The following is a 19,971-nucleotide window of genomic DNA, read 5'->3' as shown; positions in this document are numbered from 1 at the left end:
TCAGGACCCAGAATACCACTGCCCTAGGGCTATACATTTTCAAAAAAGCAGGGCAAGAATACATTGGTGCTGCCTCAAAGAAAGAGAGTCCAGCCAATGTGCACACACACATACCTGGTTTAATGCTCTGCTGTCGTGCAGCAGCCCTTTCCATGCTGTCCTTCACACAGTAATACAATTCGCGACACTAGACAACAAAACATTTGAATTCAGATTATGGACTATGGAATACGAAAAGTGGCTATAGAAAGTCTGACACGAAAGTCACAACACGGATATCATGGTGTTCATAATTGCTAGTCGCATTCCAGTACTCAAAGCGTGGACGATAGAGGCTCACCTTCTTGGTGTAGAACTTGTTGAGTTGGGTCTCCTGGCCATTGCGTCTCCACAGACACAGCACCTTGGTCTTGGGGCAATAGGTCATGTTAATGAGCTTCTCGTACCACCAGCGCTCATACACTGTGCCGATGTTGCTGCGCAGGACTATGCAGTCGTCACACACCTGAATGGGGTTTATGGACAGAGGCAAAAGATGCAATTACTTGACATCCACATCTACTGAAACTACAAATTGCAGAGTTTTGACAGTTCTTGACAATGATCAGCAAATGTAATCTATTCAGATACTATTGTCAGGCCTTCATGCATCTCTGGGGCACAATAAAACAAATATGAACAAGGCCTATGTACAAGGAAGGTCCGGGAAAGTGAATGCTGAAAGTGTCTTTCTCATACCTCCATGAAGAAGATGTCCCCTGTGGTATCTGTCCCAGCATGCACCACGAAGGTCTGCTTCTTGATGTGACGGCTTCCGCTAGGTCTGATGGACAGCTCGCGGCCATTCTGAAATTTAAGTGAACAAGACTTTAACCCTTCTCCTACAATTTCTGCGTCCCCATGGAAATCTAATTAACATAATAAATACATCCCCATCAAAATGCGTCTGTTTAAGCTAGAGAGTTTTTTTTTGCATGGGCTGCGTCTCAATCCACCACATCCACGAGATCACTCTTCCACATCTGTGGTGAAAGGTGGCAGAATTAGAAGAACGGTGTTTGTCAGACCATGACACATCTCGAAAATCGGTCTGGCCTATAAAACTATTATGACCCCTCTGGGGAAAGAAGACTCTCACGAACACGATGGTGTTCTCCGTTTTGCTCTACGAAGTTGGTACAGCCTCTTCTGCCAACTTCTGTCTGTAGCCTCCGAACAGTTTTGGCTACACAGTAATATGACCCCTCTGTGGAAATCTCTCACGAACACGTACATGTCGGTTGTTTTGCTCTAGGATGCCCACAAGCCTCACAACACTCATCTGAAGGTCCCCGGTACCAGTTTAAAAAATCAATGGAAGTATATATAGAGACTGTTTAGTGCCTAAAATAAGGGGTTAAATACATGTTAAAAAAACAAAAAAAAAAAAAAACAATAGATCTTTCTTATATCTCTCAGATATAGGACAGAACTTCATTTTGATTTTTGGGGGGATTGTTGTTCCATGTAGTGAATCAATCTGTTATTCAGTGCTTTTCTATGGGCTAAAAGCAGTAATGCCAAATCAAATGTTTCATCCCTGGCTTAGACTCTAGATGGTTAAACAGAGATACTGTATCAGCAACACTGATATTCTCACACACACTAAAAACATGTGTTGCATAAAAGGATCTGGCTCGAAGGACCACATAAAACGTTGCCTCTTTATGCCACTTGGTAGAACAGTTGACCGCCTTATTGAAGAGAGAGAATCCTTGGTTCTTTCTTACCAAATTAGCCAGTTTGTCCAGACACTCGTTGATCTCCTGGCTGTGGCTGAGGCCGATGTGGGACTTCCCCATCAGACGCCTCACCTTCTTCCTGATGTCATTCTTGTTCAACTGGACAGACAGAGACAGACAGACAATCTTAGCAAGAGACATTGGAAGATATGCAATGCCTACTTATCTGAACATTTGTAGTTGCTGCAGTTGACATACAGGGGTTACGGAGTGAAACGTGCGTGTGTGTGTGTGCATGTGTGATAGGCCCACCTTAACCATTAGCATGTAGGCGATCATATTGTGCAGTAGAGTAGCTAGCAGCCTGTCCTCATCGTCCTCCAGGCGCTTACGGTCGTGGTCCCCGAGTGACAGGTATCTGTGTAAACAGTGGTAACCATCAGCCTCTAAACAGGAAACACAGCTATACAAGGATGGCTGTCAATGGGCATTTCAAAATACAGATCCACTCTAATAGGCAACCAGTACCTGTCAATCATCTCCTGAGGTCCCTGGTCCATGCCCATCCCCTCCCTCTCCAACATGACAGCATCCAAGTAAGCATCCTCCCAGAACTGGACCTGGTCCCACAGTGTAGAGCGCTCCTTACCTACACAAATACAACACACACTGCTTATCTGTGTCCAAAGGACACACACTTACACAAACACATCATGACCACAATCACAAAGGCACACAAAAACACAAAACTAGTGTTCAAAATCCTCAATAGGTCAAAATCACCTTCACACTGACAACTACATGTCACCCCACATTCACCAGTAACTATGCATAAACATACAAACACATGATCCCACAGAACCTTACATAACTGCACACACACAAACACCCACAAACGAACGAACACACATCTATACGAACACACACAAACACACCCACACACCTGACCATATGATTGTTGAAACATATTTTGTAAACCAAGAACCAAGATACATGTTCTCTTGTTAACTTGAAGATAGGAGTGTTGCTACATTGTTTACAATACAAACCACTCAGTGAGATGGGAAATCCAGTGGCGGTAAAGATCAAAGCAGCACATCAAAAGCACCAGACAATACACAAGTGAGCAACAGAGCCCAGGTCTGCATTGCATCCAAGCACAAACATAGAAGGTCAAAAGGTGAAAGAGGTCAGCCCTACTCAGAGAGAAGGTTTCCATGGCAGCATCCTCCAGCTGGTCCCACATGGAGCTCTTGTCGCGCCCTGCATGGCGTTCCCGGGACACGCAGCAGGGAGGAAGAGGAGCAGCAGAGCAAAGAGGGTTAAGCTCAGAGCTGAGTGGGTTAATGGCAAGCCAAGAGCAGAGAGAGAGAGAGAGAGAGAGAGAGAGAGAGAGACCACAGGAAGCGTGAAAGGACAAATAAAATCGACCCAACCTCACTCACTTCAGACCTACCTTCACGCTTTATACTACAGTTCATGCAGTGTTAGTTAGTCAAATAGTGAAAAAGAGTTTTAGAGAAAGAGTTTGACGAATGAGAGAGATATATACACTGGGAAGGGAACACTTAAACAACACATCCTAGATCTGAATGAATGAAATAATCTTATTAAATACTTTTTTCTTTACATAGTTGAATGTGCTGACAACAAAATCACACAAAAATTATCAATGGAAATCAAATTTATCAACCCATGGAGGTCTGGATTTGGAGTCACCCTCAAAATTAAAGTGGAAAACCACACTACAGGCTGATCCAACTTTGATGTAATGTCCTTAAAACAAGTCAAAATGAGGCTCAGTAGTGTGTGTGGCCTCCACGTGCCTGTATGACCTCCCTACAACGCCTGGGCATGCTCCTGATGAGGTAGCGGATGGTCTCCTGAGGGATCTCCTCCCAGACCTGGACTAAAGCATCCGCCAACTCCTGGACAGTCTGTGGTGCAACGTGGTGTTGGTGGATGGAGCGAGACATGATGTCCCAGATGTGCTCAATTGGATTCAGGTCTGGGGAACAGGCGGGCCCAGTCCATAGCATCAATGCCTTCCTCTTGCAGGAACTGCTGACACACTCCAGCCACATGAGGTCTAGCATTGTCTTGCATTAGGAGGAACCCAGGGCCAACCGCACCAGCATATGGTCTCACAAGGGGTCTGAGGATCTCATCTCGGTACCTAATGGCAGTCAGGCTACCTCTGGCGAGCACATGGAGGGCTGTGCGGCCCCCCAAAGAAATGCCACCCCACACCATGACTGACCCACGCCAAACCGGTCATGCTGGAGGATGTTGCAGGCAGCAGAACGTTCTCCACGGCGTCTCCAGACTCTGTCACATCTGTCACATGTGCTCAGTGTGAACATGCTTTCATCTGTGAAGAGCACAGGGCGCCAGTGGCGAATTTGCCAATCTTGGTGTTCTCTGGCAAATGCCAAACGTCCTGCACGGTGTTGGGCTGTAAGCACAACTCCCACCTGTGGACGTCGGGCCCTCATACCACCCTCATGGAGTCTGTTTCTGACCGTTTGAGCAGACACATGCACATTTGTGGCCTGCTGGAGGTCATTTTGCAGGGCTCTGGCAGTGCTCCTCCTGCTCCTCCTTGCACAAAGGCGGAGATAGCAGTCCTGCTGCTGGGTTGTTGCCCTCCTATGGCCTCCTCCACGTCTCCTGATGTACTGGCCTGTCTCCTGGTAGCGCCTCCATGCACTGGACACTACGCTGACAGACACAGCAAACCTTCTTGCAACAGCTCGCATTGATGTGCCATCCTGGATGAGCTGCACTATCTGAGCCACTTGTGTGGGTTGTAGACTCCGTCTCATGCTACCACTAGAGTGAAAGCACCGCCAGCATTCAAAAGTGACCAAAACATCAGCCAGGAAGCATAGGAACTGAGAAGTGGTCTGTGGTCACCACCTGCAGAACCACTTCTTTATTGGGGGTGTCTTGCTACTTGCCTATAATTTCCACCTGTTGTCTATTCCATTTGCACAACAGCATGTGAAATTTATTGTCAATCAGTGTTGCTTCTTAAGTGGACAGTTTGATTTCACAGAAGTGTGATTGACTTGGAGTTACATTGTGTTTAAGTGTTCCCTTTATTTTTTTGAGCAGTGTATATATAGATATATACACAGTACCTGTCAAAAGTCTGGACACCTACTAATTCCAGGGTTTTTCTTTAGTTTTACTATTTTCTACATTGTAGAATAATAGTGAAGACATCAAAACTATGAAATAACACATATGGAATCATGTAGTAACCAAAAAAGTGTTAAACAAATCTAAATATATTTTATATTTGAGATTCTTCAAAGTAGCCACCCTTTGCCTTGATGACAGCTTTGCACACTCTTGGCATTCTCTCAATCAGCTTAATGAGGTAGTCACCTGGAATGCATTTCAATTAACAGGTGTGCCTTCTTAAAAGTTAATTTGTGGAATTTCCTTCCTTAATGCGTTTGAGCCAATCAGTTGTGTTGTGACAAGGTAGGGCAGGTATACAGAAGATCAAGTCCATATTATGGCAAGAACAGCTCAAATAAGCAAAGATAAATGCCAGTCCATCATTACTTTAAGACATGAAGGTCAGTCAATGTAGAACATTTCAAGAACTTCGAAAGTTTCTTCAAGTGAAGTCGCAAAACATGAAACTTGCTCTCATGAGGACCGCCACAGGAAATGAATACCCAGAGTTACCTCCCTGCAGAGGATAAGTTCATTAGAGTTACCAGCCTCAGAAATTGCAGCCCAAATAAATGCTTCACAGAGTTCAAGTAACAGACATCTCAACATCAACTGTTCAGAGGAGACTGCGTGAATCAGGCCTTCATGGTCAAATTGCTGCAAAGAAACCACTACTAAAGGACACCAATAAGAAGAAGAGACTTGCTTGGGCCAAGAAACATGAGCAATGGACATTAGACCGATGGAAATCTGTCCTTTGGTCTGATGAGTCCAAACTTGAGATTTTTGGTTCCAACCGTCGTGTCTTTGTCAGATGCAGAGTAGGTGAACGGATGATCTCCACAAGTGTGGTTCCCACAGTGAAGCATGGAGCAGGAGGTGTGATGGTGCTTTGCTGGTGACACTGTCTGTGATTTATGTAGAATTCAAGGCACACTTAACCAGCATGGCTACCACAGCATTCTGCAGCGATACGCCATCCCATCTGGTTTGCGCTTAGTGGAACTGTCATTTGTTTTTCAACAGGACAATGACCCAACACACCTACAGGCTGTGTAAGGGCTATTTGACCAAGAAGGAGAGTGATGGAGTTCTGTATCCACAGTCAACCCAATTGAGATGGTTTGGGATGAGTTGGACCGCAGAGTGAAGGAAAAGCAGCCAACAAGTGCTCAGCATATGTGGGAACTCTTTCAAGACTGTTGGAAAAGCATTCCAGGTAAAGCTGATTGAGAGAATGCCAAGAGTGTGCAAAGCTGTCATCAAGGCAAAGGGTGGCAACTTTGAAGAATTTGTTTAACACTTTTTTGGTTACTACATGATTCCATATGTGTTATTTCATAGTTTTGATGTCTTCACTATTATTCTACAATGTAGAAAATAGTAAAAATAAAGAAAAGCCCTTGAATGAGTAGGTGTGTCCAAACTTTTGACTGGTACTGTATATCTGTGTTTTGCCTTATAAGAAGGATTCACTTTAAAGGTAGACTCAGCGAGACAAACTTACAACGAGCAGCATCGCAGATATGAGATGAGCACGATGCAAGACAGCGGAGACGTTTAGCCTCGCACTTCAACGCTCTAAGATGTTGCTGAAATTTACCTGATATTGTGTTTACTTTGTGCATGCAACATCTCGCTGAGTCTGCTAGATATTTACTGTTGCTTTTTACCACAAAGTTGAACAGAGGGAGACTAAAGAAGACACTGTAGAAGATATTAAACCACAGCCTTTCTAAAACATCAGTCATCTGGAACGTACCCAGCAGGCCATCACATAGGTAAATCCTCATGCTGATGTCCTCCAAGGGCTGGGCGGGAGGCCCCTTAGCCACGACAGGCACAAGTTTAGACTTCGTCTCCTTCACACCAGGCTTCATCTTTTGGGTCTTACCCTGGGCAAACACAACAAAACATAAATCATGGGGTAATTTCATCTTGCCAAAGATTTTCGAAAATTGGATTTCGTCCCTGCATTTACAAGATTGACATCCATGGGCAGACTTCATGTCCCGCAGGGAATGCATTTGTACATCTAGAAAACGCCCCAAAAAAATCAAGCAGTGTGATCAGCCAGGCAGGATTTTCTACTCACAAACACTGAGCTGGTGGCCGGGTTGGTCTCAATCTCGCTGTCGGACAGTGTTCCCCTGGAGAAGTTGAGGTGGGGGGCTTGCCTGCCACCCAAGCCCTCCCCAGCGGTGCTACTCAAGTCACTGTCAGCTCCCAGCGTCTCCCCTGAGCTGTTACTTATCTGGAGGGGTCAGGGGTCAAAGTGTCAGGAGACTAGTGAATATCAGGCATACTAAGACACAGAGAACTCACACTAAAAGACACACAGGATGCATTAGACCAAGGCCAAAAGAGACGAGTTAGATCAGTAATCCTCAACCCTGCCCTTGGAGAGCTGCCACACTACAGGTTGTTTTGAGGATCACTGAGTTACACTAAGGCTAAGAGACACTGGGGATGAGGTAGATTAGTATGACACGTACGGTTTTGGCAAGAGCCATTGTGCCAGGCTGAGACAAAGCAAGACAAGAGATGAGTAGGACTAGTTAGCAAATACTAGAAATTAATCAAGCTCGGAATATAGTAAGATTGGGAAGCAACCTGGTTTGGGATAAGTGTTACTGGGGATGTATGGCTTGAGCTTAAGTGAGTCTGTGGAACCTTGAGTGTAAACCTTGTAAGACTAGACTAAGGATAAAAATTGCGCTTTGGGAGTAAGCGGGCCTTGGGATGAGCCACACTGAGGTAAGGTTGAGAAGGGTTTAGGATTGGGGTGAGATTGTTTCTCTGTGTTGGCCGTGCCCTACCACTGTGCTGGCCTCTGAGTCCTGGCTGGTGCTTCTGGTAAGGACTGGCGGTTCAGTGCTGCTCACGGACTCGGTGTCACTCTTCTGCAAAGCAAGACCGAGAACGACTGAGAAAGAGAAAGGTGAGCAGACAGAGGCATATAGAAACAGTGGAAATGAACTTCTTCTCAAGGGCCGTAGTGACTCCAGTGTTTTGTAATCTCCTTAATACTAATTCACAAGTCCATGCCATCAATATCCAAACACTCAGTCTACAACCCTGGTTTCCCAGGTCTATATCAGACTCAGATTAAAATGCAAGAACGAGAACCAGCAGACATTGTGACTCTCAAGCGCCAGAGTTGGGGGATAACCGATGTGAAACAAGTGTCAGATTCCACGTGTGCATTCTTTGCTTAGTTACAAGAGCTGGCTTTGGAAAAGAACAGACCTGGGATCCGGAGTTGACGCCGAGGCCACTGTCAGCACTGATCTGGGACTTCTTCTCCTCCGTGTCAGTCAGCTCAGGGTGCTGTTTCTTAGCCCCCTCCGCTCCTGCAGGATACATGTTGTTGTCAGCACGGGTGCCATGCGCACTTCCACACTGCCCCCTTACTGAGTGTCACATGATTGGCAACTGGCAGAGAGGGGGGGTGGGGGGGGGGAGATGGTGACCTAACTTGAAAGGCTTGCACACGTCGCACTGAATGTGGATTTAGCATTCTTTTTCCGATCTGACTGACGACACTTTTCACACGATTCTCCATGTAAAATTGGTGCGCACTCGGTTCGCAAATTACGTTCAGAGGTGCAAGGTACTCTAGGCCAGCAAACACTATTGGTGTGTTTGACCTCTAACACCATAACTTTGGGATTGACCGGAAATACTGGCCCTACAACAGGGACACTTCCATTCAGCCGGAGGATCTTGTTTTTTTATATTCAGGAAGCAAAAAATAATAATCAGTCATGTTCAGTAGGCCAAAACAGAAGAAAATGGCCCAAAACAGAGAGATACTATCTCAATTGTTTTCTGTTGCAAAATATTGCTACTTGTGCCCTAATGAACATGACCCAGCTGTCAGCTTTCAAAAGACCAAGCATGTGACTATTTAGAGGCCACTGGAGAGTGCAAAATCAGTAGGAATATTGATGGATGTAGATCAAACTGTAATTGACAAAGGCAGATACCAATAAAAAGAGGTCAAAGTTACAAAAATTGACACACAGACTCAGGCAGTTAGGCATGCAGACAAACTGAGGGACAGTCAAAATAGGAGACCATTTTCTGCACAAGTTTGCTTTTAGACAAGAATTGACCAACAGCGCTGTTGTTAATATACCAGTCAGTTGTTGCAGAAACACCTTGTTATGACTCACATAATGCACCTCTAGGAAAATGTAACTACAATTAAACAAATGCTGGCCTGCAATCTGTACATTTTGAAGAGTCCAGGATATCAAACCTTTACATCGGAAGAAAGTACAGTCAATTATAATAGTTAAATGCAAATTGAACCATGACTTCTGTGATACATTTGGTGATGCAGCCAACAAACCTGCAATGGATGTTTGTACTCATACTATTGTGTATTCATTCATGGCTCAGGTATCTTTTTTTTTGGTAGTTTTTTTGTACTATGTACAATTTACCTTCTTGCCATGTAGTGATTTTCCAGAAACGCACATTTGCTAAATGAAATGCCACAACTGTAACCTTGATAGAACCTCAAGAGCCCAGGAAAAAAGGGAACGTTTGGGATTGGGTAAGGGCCTGACAGACTACGGTTCCAATGACTATTTCACAACTCAGGGAATAGGAATGGAACAAGTTGACAGCAAACATAATGTCAGAGTAACTATATGGAGAATAAGAGGAACTCACTATGTTATGACTCCTGATTTGAGATATGCAAGCATAACTCAGTTATTCCACTGATATCAAGACGATTCACCCAAAATGTACAGAACGTTACGCACACACCTCAAATCAAGATTATGGATCTATAGTCCTAGAATAATTATCCATGTCAACATGATCACTTATATTAACTTTTTTAATCATTTGTGACTAACAAACATAGGTAGGTTGGGGAAAGGTGGAGAGAAGGGCGTGGAAATGTTAAGAGCTGGCAGTTATGCAATACCCCAGTCTTTTTTTGTGTGTGAGAAATATCTTACTCTGTTGTTTTTCCATAGCTTTTTGCTTATCCTTTTCATGGTGCCTGCTCCACAATTCTACCCAAGATGCATTGCAAGCAAGGAGAGAAAGACAGAGAGAGTGTCAGAGAGCTGGTTGAGTAGGCAGGTATGGAGGATGAGCATTAGATAAACCATAACATAAAACAAAATTAAGCATTAAAGAAATCTGTTATTTTAACAATTGAGGATGTTTTGTAACGTCTGAGAGTAGTCACATGTCAGCTTGGCAATATGGAACACTATGACATAAATTCTCTGTACGCAGAGTTCCATTGCCATTTACTGCTACTGAGGTGTAACATTACAACACACCCAACACTCCTGGACCATGGTCCTGGAGAACCACACAAGGGGGAATACTGGGGTTCCTTTAAAAATGTATGTGACCGGGAAGTTAAGTTATTGGCTAGCAGTGTGTGGCTCTCCAGAACCAGGGTGACAGAGGCAGCAGGGCTTGGTGAAGGGCATGGAATGGGGGTGGAGTGGCCAGCCAGCTAGCCAGCAGGTGGAATGGAGCTGTTGCAGAAGCAGGGGTGCAAGTCTCAAAAAGACATTCCGTAGAATTGAAGCTGCATCTTCCCAAAGAGAGAAAAGGGGCTGGTGAAGTGAGGGTAGGTTGGTAGGTAGGGAGATTGAGGGAGTTGGGTGAATCTGTCCCCTGTATACAGACCCAAAGTAACATTTGAGATAGTAGAATGGTGGTCGAAAGGAGAAGCAATGCTTCGCTCCTTTTCCACAATGTTCAGTGTTAATTAACCCTATCCCCAAGCTAAACGGCAACCGTGGCTTGCTAACAGTGAGCATGAAATTTGTCTCTTCCTTGGGCCTGTTTACTGGGGAGTGACGCTCCACCCTCCATGCTAGAGCTGAGAGGTGCTACTTGTACAGCACGCTTTAAGGAAACCTGCAGTAAAGGCAGAGACAGGTCTTCAGACTCCTTAGCACAATACTGCAGATTTGGAGTTTCGAGAAGACAACGGAAAACGAAGACATGCACAGTCAAGGTGCTAGAAGGCAAACAAAGGAGGACTCCACAAGAGGTGGCAAACAGGGGCGCTCAACATTCAGAGAAGGGTGGGGAGGGATACAACACATCCAGGCTGGTGGGGGTGGGCTCAATGCAATATTTCACACACGCCTACACCGCTCAAGGCCAGATCTGGAATTCAAATGTGGTTATTTGTCAAATTTGGTTGGAGTTGCATGATGTGCAAATATTATGGCAAACCAGCATAATGTATTTTCTAAATATATTTCAGAGTTTTACAGCTTTAAATGCTGACCATTGGCATCACTGGTGTGGGTCAAAGTGAATGGAATATCATAAGGGGCTCTTTTTCTAAGGAAGGGGAAAGCACTCCCCTTGTTGCCTGGTTGGAAAGAGGTGGGTCAAGGGGTAGGGCAGGGTTTAGACTGGTGAGCAGGGGGGGCAAGGGGTGCTCTCAGAGCGCATGCAAGGGGGGATGGGGTGGGGTACACACCAATGGAGGCAATAAAATTCTCCTCGTTCAGACTCCGGGTGTCAAAGTGGTGGGTGCCTTTGCCCCCCGAGGTGGGGTGCGGCAGTTGGAGACGGGGCACCAGGAGGAGCCCCGGGGGCCTGGTGCCCTCCATGCGGGCAGACGGGCTCTCCTTGCTGCCCGGGCTGCTTGCAGCGTCACTGGGGCTCCGCTTGCGCTTCTCTGGGTCTACTGGGGCCACCAAGGAGGAAAAAGGGAGAAGAATAGGGAAGAAGGGAAAGAGATGGTAGCGAGAGAAGAAAGAAACAGTGTAGAGTTGCAGTGGGAGGTTTGAAAGTTAGAATAGATGGTTGTTTGTAGGGGTGTGAACGTTTAAAATGCTAAAACGAAATCGGGATCCTTAACATTAAGAAAAATCCCAACCTGAAAAAAACATGTTTTGATGTTTTTCCCCCCCACAAAATTAAAATAGCGGTGCAGTTATCACAAAACATACTATTTTCCGTGTTATAGCCTAACTAGAAAAGTTATGTAATTTAATTTAAATAGAACTTTAGGCTACTTTGGTGAATTTGCGAGGCGTGCAAGACAGATTACTAAGACATATAGATGGGTTAGCTGACAATGTCACAAAAACGATGCGCATACGTCAGAAGTCCGTGAGTTGTGATTCTGGATAGCCAGATAGCTACCAACACTGACAAGAAACTGCCATGTGGGGAATCGTAAGTGACTCATTTCAGCTAGTTTAATCTTGTTCTTGATACCATGTCTTGTTTTGAGTTATTTTGACTGATTTCATGTCAATGCTAATATGGCAAAAATTCACTAGCTAGCTAATCAACAACTGTAAAGATGTATTTGAGAGACAACAAGTGCTCGTTGTGCAAATGTACTTATGTTTTCAATAAACATTGGAGACGAAATATAGTTTACATGTCAACAATGTAAGCCAACCCAGTCTGTTTTGCCCCATAGTTGCACACGCATCGGTGTTGTTGCTAAACAACCAATCCGTCTATGCACACGTTTTTTTCTGCCTGCCCCCTCCTCGCTCTCCATCACGCTGGCTCGCCTGGGGTGTATTCATTACGTCGATTCTGTTGCAAAACTGTTCTTAAACGGAACGAAACAGGGAGGGAACTACTTGCATTTGTCCAATAGAAACTTGTTTTAGTTGCAAAAAGTTTTACAACTATTTGGACTAATTAGTACACACACCCCTGCTCTTTCTCTTCGCTAATGATGCGAGTGTGTGTTCAGTCTTCGGTCTGTTGTGTGTAGAATATCCTAGCTTATTCATTGATGATAGGCCCTGCTTTACTGAAGTTGCGAGACATTGTAAGCCAAGACATTTGGAGATACAGCTTTTGATTGCCGATAGATAGGCCTAGTGCACGGTTCTGACTGTCTGCCTGGTGACAGACCTGTCTATACTATGACCCTCCCCTCTCTCTCCGTCTCTCGCTAGCTAGCTATGAAAGATGCGAGTGTTTGTATTCTCAGAAGTAGGGTAACCAGAAGTGGTCTAGTGCTAATTGTTTGTGTTTCTGTTGGGCAGAGGGAGAAGGCGCTCAGAGTTAAACAAACGGGGGAAAGAATTGTGAATTGTTTCGCTCTCAAGAAAAGGGCGCCATTGAAAGGAGTGATTACTGGGGTAGCGGTAAATGTGAAAGCTGACCAACTGAAGGGGAAGATTCCCGGTGTTTGTGATGCTCGTCGTTTGGTGCGATGTAAACAGGGTGGCGAGAGTGGGGAAACAGAAGAGTCATTGTCTGTTCTTTTGAGTTTTGATGTTGAGTCTTTGCCTGACAAAGTGAAGTTAGGATATATAAGTTATCCTGTACGAACTTATGTGCCGAATACATTACGATGTTACAGGTGTCAAACTTATGGGCATGTGGCAGCAGTATGTAGGAGGGAGGTTCCAAGGTGTGAGAAGTGTGCAGAAGGGCATGAAACAAAGGAATGTAGCATTGGGGAAAGTAGTGGTATGTGCTAATTGTAGGGGTGGCCATGGGGCTGGGGATCAGAAATGTCCCGTGCGAGAGAAGCAGGTTGAGGCTTCCAGGGTAAAAGTAGTGAAGAAGTTGTCATATGCTGAGGCAGTGAAGAAAGTAGAGAAAGAGGAGTTAAGGGGGGGGGGAGTGGTGAGAGTAGTAGATTTGTACCAGTACCGAGGGATAGGCCAACAAGTGATATATGTTTCAGTAAGATTGGATTTTTAGCATTTATAGCAATGGTTATTAATTGTACTGCAGGGATGGAACGTAAGTCGAAGAAAATTGAGGTTGTGGTGGCAGCTGCAGAGAGGTATTTGGGTGTGCAAGACTTGACATCAGAAGAGTTACAGGGAGTGTTAAGTGGTGATGTCCCATCATTTCAGGTTGAGGGCATGAGGTAGGAATGAATATATTTAAATAGTGGAGTAGGGTGGTGTTCATTATTAATAATAATTTTGAATTTGTGAGTGTAGTGTTAGTAGATGGTAGGGTATTTCTTTATTTTATTTTTCAAGCAAAATATAAGGGAGTTGTACTCCAGTCTAGTAGGTGGCGGTAATGCAACAAATTGGATGCCAACCGCCGTTAAACCTCATTGAAGAAGATGATTATTCTCGGAAGTACGGCAACTAATCAGTCTCTTCCGTTCCAAAAATACTGAATCTTAGGAGTCGATTCCTAGCGGAATTTAATCTTAACACTTAGAAATGGGAGTCGACATGCAAGGAGTCGAGGAATCAATTATTTTGGAGTCGACTCTCCACCACTACGACATCGTCGTTAACAGTTGGAAAAATGGCAGAAAAAGGCAAGCAACAGCAGCAAAGTCCTGTATTGCAATACTTTAAGAAGTTAAATGAGAAGGAAATGTAAACTTTGCAAGGTGGAATTGAGGTACAGTAATGGTAGTAGAGGCGCAATGCTTAAAGATCTGAAAGGGACGCACCGAGACCCAACCCGTTGCTGGCAGCAGCGAAACTGCATTGTGAATTTGAGTGGAATTGTTTTAAATGTTCTTATCGTTTGTCACATCCCTAGTTGTTTCTCTTCTGCTCTTATGACCCAAATTCGCTCGGTGAATGCTTAATTAAACTGCAAAGTTACCTAAAAATGAGGCATGCGTTGGTGGTACTGACTCAGAGATTGAACCAGAACTCACTGCTGTAAAAACATATTGCTTACTTTTCAAATGAGTTGATAAAAAAAAAAGTGACCCAGAAATTATCCAGATTGCACTCCTTTTCCTATCCGATACTTATGTTGCCTTTAAATAAGTGGAGTATATGAAACGCCTGTTAAGCACTTCTTTGTTTTCAAACAAGAATCAAGCATCAGTACCTTTCATTTTTTCAGAGGAAATAGTTAAGTCATAGTTTTGGGAGGGGGCATGACATGCTGAATTGAATGTGTCCTTTGAGAGAAAATGTTGACACTTTCAGTGGAGTATAGGTTTTCTGAACGTTACCTTTGGTTTGGTAGTGGGTGCGTGCTATTTCCAGCAGAACGAAGACGCTGGCCATGCCTCCAAGCCCGGCATTGGTGTACGAGTGTTCCAGACTAGAAACGGTGCACTTCAGTATGTCTAACATGCCCTTGTACACCTTCCTGCTAATCTCCTGAAGAGTACACCACACACACACGCAATTTAATTGTAAGCTGTTATTCAGCTTTAATTCAAAACCAAGGTTAAAAACGCATAATTAAAATGTTATTTCTCCCCCTCGCTTGCCCCGTTCCTTTCTCCCCACCTGGGTGGGTGGAGCCACTCACCACATCACGGATGACCTCCTGCCTGATATCCTCCTCTGACTGGACGGTCCGGTTCAGCTTGCTCAGCACGAAGACGCGCAGCTGCTCGTTCTCCAGCAGGCGGCGCACCTTCTTCATGTTGAGCCAGCCCACGCCTTGGCCCTCCAGCACACTCTGCACCACCTCCTTCAGGAACTGCTGGTTCTCACTGGGACAGACACAGCTCTGGTTCAGTCACTCCGATCACACTCCCCTTTTTGTATATGTCACCATTGGCTCTTAAGTTAGACAACCCTTCTCCTAAAGGGGGTTGATATATCACCTATCCAGGTCTGTCATTTGACATTATATTGGCAAGAAAGTTTATGACAACCAGCTTTTGTTTTTGATGGCCAACATTATACCATGAAGACATTATGCCATGAAGGTGGTAAACTAATTCAAATATGTCAGTCAGCATGAGTTGTCAAAGAATGCCATGACAGCAATGTCCTGGTAATACAGTCTCATAGGGGTCTGTTACCTGGTGTTGTTGGCACGACCCTGGGGCGAGGGGGACTCTCTCTTGACCGTGGGACTGTGCTTAATGACTGACGACTTCTGGTCAACGAGGGCCCTGGGGGGACCGCGGGCTCCTCCTGCAGGAGCCATATAGAACAGTGAGGTCTCTACAGTAAATACCATGGAAACACAGAAAGCCATAACCAACGACAAGTCAGAGACATACAAACAGAAATACCAGTTGACTTGATACAGGAGGAGCTTATACATTTCACTACAAAGCCACCAATTAACATAGTCTACGATGTACTAATTAGATAACTACATCAAAGACCAATAGACAAAGAAGATGGCACACATCCTGCATACATGAAAAGACACACACACACATCAATTTTCGGTGGCAGGGACACTAGCTAATGAACTAGCTGAGCTACAGGTTTCATATTCAGACACTAAAGGTGAGGGACAGATCAAATGGGACGTCACACAGAAAGAGTCAACATGGCGCTGTGTTTTTGGCATCACACATTAGCAGAGAACAGAGGTGAGGTCAGATTGGAGCGGGATCTGCATGGCAACAAGACAGACAAGTTATGTGTCATGCAGAAAAAGAACGAAAAATTAAGATGGGTCGACAATCACACACACACGGCTAACGGAAAGATACACACTGTAGTGTTCATACTGTTAGTCACCTTGTACAGTTAGACAGACACTCATAAACACACAGTGCAATGGAATACAAAAGTGTGGTGGATCCCTTGCAGGGTTTGGGCCTGTGAACAATATTATTATCAAACTGATTATAATATTGTTGCGCCTACATAGCTTACCCACTGGGCAGACCTCTCAGTTCAACATCTATTTTTGATTTACATTTGGTTTAGTTGTCAACTAACGTGAATTAAACGTGAAATCAACAGAACATTTTGATTCCCTTACGTTGATGACTTTTTGCAAATCCAATCAGTTTTCCACATCACACCTTTTAATGACGTGGAAACAATGTTGATTCAACCAGTTTTTGCCCAGTGGGTAGCCAGTGGGTAGCCTGTTTGACACTTTGAACATTTAGGCTAAAGGTAATGTCTTGAAAGTGAGGATACAAATAAATACATCCACCAAAAATGTATTGGGTCCTTGTCATAAACAAATCGGCTGTTACCGGTATATCCGATTTTGTCATGGCATTGCGTAGGCTCTATGACCGCATGTTACCAAAGACCTCACCTGACAACGATGCCATTTTACCCCACATTTTCCAAAATATCATCCATTAGTTGTACAACATGCATCACAGCACTTCAAATAATTCCCTTCCATTCGATCACTGTGGTACTGGTACATATGCTCAGTAACCACAAAGCCAACTAAGTGTCCAATGACAACTCCAATCAAAACCGGTGACTATGAGTTTAGGAATTAAGACAGAACAGCACTCTTGGTGCTGCGAGACTGCTCTCCTTAATTCAATTATCAATGAAACAGTGTTTAAAACTCTAACTCACAGCACTGGAAGAATGATGTCATGCCTTACCTACAGGGTAGCAGTTTTGATTGGCTAAGGCATGCCTCCACTGGCAAGGTGATGGGAGGTCTAGGTGTGTATGTGTGAGACCAAAGAGGTGGCCAAACAAGCAAATATAGCTTCTTGCTTGGCTTGGACAATAATGGGAAAGCTGATGTTGACCAACTCGAATCAACATCTTGTCAGGTCCCATACAATACTGTGGAATGCAGAGACTTAGGTTCGCACCAAAAAAAATGAATGGCATCACCTTGGCAATTGTTAATATGGGTTGCACAGCTTCTAACAAGCTAAGCTTGTGAGGGCCCAACCCAAACTAATACAAAGATGTGTGGATGGGTGGAGTGACTCTGCAAAGGTTAGTGAATGGGGCAACAGTCACTGTGGATGGTGAAAGACAACAGGACAGACTCGATGTATGACGATGAATGATCTCTCGATGGTGCATGTCAGGTGACAGAGGAGGGTGAGCGAGGAGGATCCTGGGAGATGTAGTTGACTGGCTAGGAGAAGCATGCAGCCCACACAGTTTAAAAGGGCGGAACCCACCTTCTCCGCTCCCCGGGCCGGCCTCTGTAATTATCTCCATTAGAGAATTTAGTCCAAATACTGGACACAAAACCCAGAATTAGTGCAGAGAAGTGGAAAGAGGGACAGAGAGGGACACCGGCCCAGACCGAACCAGTCTGAACATCAACCCACAACACACATGCACAGCAACACACTGACCGAGTGCACAAAGAGAGCAGAAAATAGAGAGCGGGAGAAAAGGAAAGAGTGAGGGAGACAGACCAAGGAAGGGGGCAGCACATTTTTGTTGTGACTTAACCTCAAAAGGTTATAGCCATGAAATGTCATGACCAATCTTACATGTGGTGATTTAGGCTACTTTTGTTAGGATCCCAATATATTTTAATACCATCTAGGGGTGGGAGAAAGCATTTGCCAATTTTAAGTGTCTATGTCCAGAAGAGCACAAGTTTATGGGCCCTCTGACCACAGAGACCTCAGCCGGAGAACACACAAAAACGATGGAGAGCCACCGAACAAGCGAGCAAGCAAGGCAACAGACTGCACAGAGCAAGGAGATCAGGTGTCATGTCAGTTTCATTTAAATTCCAGTTCACTTGGGTAATCAATTGTACTTCAATCGATAAAATGAAAAATCCTCATAGAAAGTGATAGGTAATTTGCCATTCAGGAACTGAAAGTCAATTCATCCTCAAATATTGAGTGGAATTGAAAACGGACTTGACCCCAACTCTGCCGGGAAACCATGAGAAAAACACCAAATTCCTGTGAAAATGCCACATAAAAAGGGGATAATATGTATGCAAATTAAGAGATCTGTCGTCTATAAATGTGTGCATCATAGCGCATCACTCCCACCAAACAGAGCAGAATAACAAGGAAACAAAGGGAAGGATATGGATATACATGAATGAAAATACAGATATATCTCCTAGTATGCAACCTGAGTAATATGGACTCAGATAGGTAGGGTCGAATATGAGTCAAAGATGGAGCTAGTTGTAGGGTAAAACAAACTACCACACCAGACAATAACATACCCGGACTGTCTGGACCCGGGCTACCCGGACTAGCCGGGCTGTCATCTGAACAGTCAAGACAAAACAAATCATCATCAAAGGAAAAAATAAACAAACGTTGGTTTGCTATGGCAGCTGTCCCAAACAGCGTGGGGCTATTGAGTTTAACACATGCATTTCTTATTTTCTCTCACAAATGTTCCCATAACATTCAGGCAACCATGTGGGATTGGGAACATTGAAAACAGGGTACTTGAGAGAAAATGCTAACTTTTGTCAGGTCCTCAATATCCACCTAATGCCATACATCAACATGGCAGTCCAGAGGGGGACAAATACAACATTTAGAATGAAAGTCTATTCATTCTAAAAAATATTATAAAAATAAAGAATTCTACAAACCTTCCTCAATTTCCTCCTCTACGTCAAAATTAAAATATTCTATATTTTTGTAAAATAAAAATAAAATAATTAAGAGGGGAAAAGGCAAAAGGAAAGAAGGTAAAAATATACAATATAAAGTTGAATAAATGCTATACTGTGTAGCCTAAACTGGCTTGCCAGACATTTCAGCATGACATACCGTCAATACTACTCCTGGCTACTCTACTTGGTGCAAACAAAGCAACAGCCTCTGAGGAAGAAATATGCTGACGTTAAAGAAGTTCAACATGTCAGTCAGTCACACATCATTATGTCATCTACTCTCCTTCCTTCTCCACATCAGGTTAAAGTAGGCCTAACTGTCCAGTGAAAATCTTACTTTTAAAAGTAAATATTCTGTTAACTCATACCCAAATAATGTTGTTAACAAAGCATAAATTGGAGAAAAAACACTTCAAAAACCCCACCTCAAAGTCAAACATTTTCATAAATGCTTGCCGTTTCAAATAATGCTTTCTATTTCCTCATAGAACATGACATGTTGGCTCATTGGCTGAGCTGGCCAATCAGCGGTCTAAAGCGGTTTTAATGACTGGTATACACCGACACCATTCTGTTGGGGTATGCCCACATAATTCAAACATAGAAAAGCTGCTTTTGAACATACTTTTTAATAAAAAAATGGAATTAAAGCTATTTCACTCATATTGTAATTAATTATAGGTCATATTTAAAATAAATCTGCAAACACTGGACAGTTACTTTAAATGATTAAGATGACTTCATATGGGAATAGCTTATGCTCAATGTGTCTTATCAAGATAAATAGCATAGTCATGATACGGTGTATAAAATATTGTAGAAATTTGCACTCTGGTGATTT

At 43.9% G+C, this 19,971-nt stretch overlaps 1 protein-coding gene across 42 annotated transcripts in view; it reads right to left on the bottom strand.

Annotated features, from left to right (window-relative positions):
- LOC121573296 (MAP kinase-activating death domain protein-like) overlaps positions 1 to 19,971 on the bottom strand; it is an 89,097-nt gene that overhangs the window by 15,428 nt on the left and 53,698 nt on the right. For 10 of the 42 annotated variants that reach the window (XM_045225307.1, XM_045225295.1, XM_045225299.1 and 7 more), the window contains 19 exons: positions 19,107 to 19,145; positions 17,704 to 17,763; positions 15,646 to 15,760; positions 15,144 to 15,330; positions 14,839 to 14,989; positions 11,392 to 11,601; positions 9,890 to 9,946; positions 8,160 to 8,263; positions 7,730 to 7,813; positions 7,406 to 7,432; positions 7,006 to 7,164; positions 6,673 to 6,805; positions 2,922 to 2,984; positions 2,250 to 2,370; positions 2,034 to 2,139; positions 1,770 to 1,880; positions 739 to 846; positions 341 to 505; positions 115 to 187 (listed from right to left, as the gene is read on the bottom strand). In XM_045225307.1, coding sequence (XP_045081242.1) covers positions 115 to 187; positions 341 to 505; positions 739 to 846; positions 1,770 to 1,880; positions 2,034 to 2,139; positions 2,250 to 2,370; positions 2,922 to 2,984; positions 6,673 to 6,805; positions 7,006 to 7,164; positions 7,406 to 7,432; positions 7,730 to 7,813; positions 8,160 to 8,263; positions 9,890 to 9,946; positions 11,392 to 11,601; positions 14,839 to 14,989; positions 15,144 to 15,330; positions 15,646 to 15,760; positions 17,704 to 17,763; positions 19,107 to 19,145 — 2,073 coding nt within the window. Of the gene's footprint in view, positions 1 to 114; positions 188 to 340; positions 506 to 738; positions 847 to 1,769; positions 1,881 to 2,033; positions 2,140 to 2,249; positions 2,371 to 2,921; positions 2,985 to 6,672; positions 6,806 to 7,005; positions 7,165 to 7,405; positions 7,433 to 7,729; positions 7,814 to 8,159; positions 8,264 to 9,889; positions 9,947 to 11,391; positions 11,602 to 14,838; positions 14,990 to 15,143; positions 15,331 to 15,645; positions 15,761 to 17,703; positions 17,764 to 18,725; positions 18,771 to 19,106; positions 19,146 to 19,971 lie in introns of all 42 variants that reach the window. The other 32 variants (XM_045225314.1, XM_045225316.1, XM_045225333.1 and 29 more) reach the window with 21 other exon arrangements.

This window comes from Coregonus clupeaformis, chromosome 15 (genome assembly GCF_020615455.1).
Source record: "Coregonus clupeaformis isolate EN_2021a chromosome 15, ASM2061545v1, whole genome shotgun sequence".
Classification (NCBI taxonomy): domain Eukaryota; kingdom Metazoa; phylum Chordata; class Actinopteri; order Salmoniformes; family Salmonidae; genus Coregonus; species Coregonus clupeaformis.
Note: the sequence above shows the minus strand (reverse complement) of the source record. Positions and strands in the feature narration are given on the sequence as shown.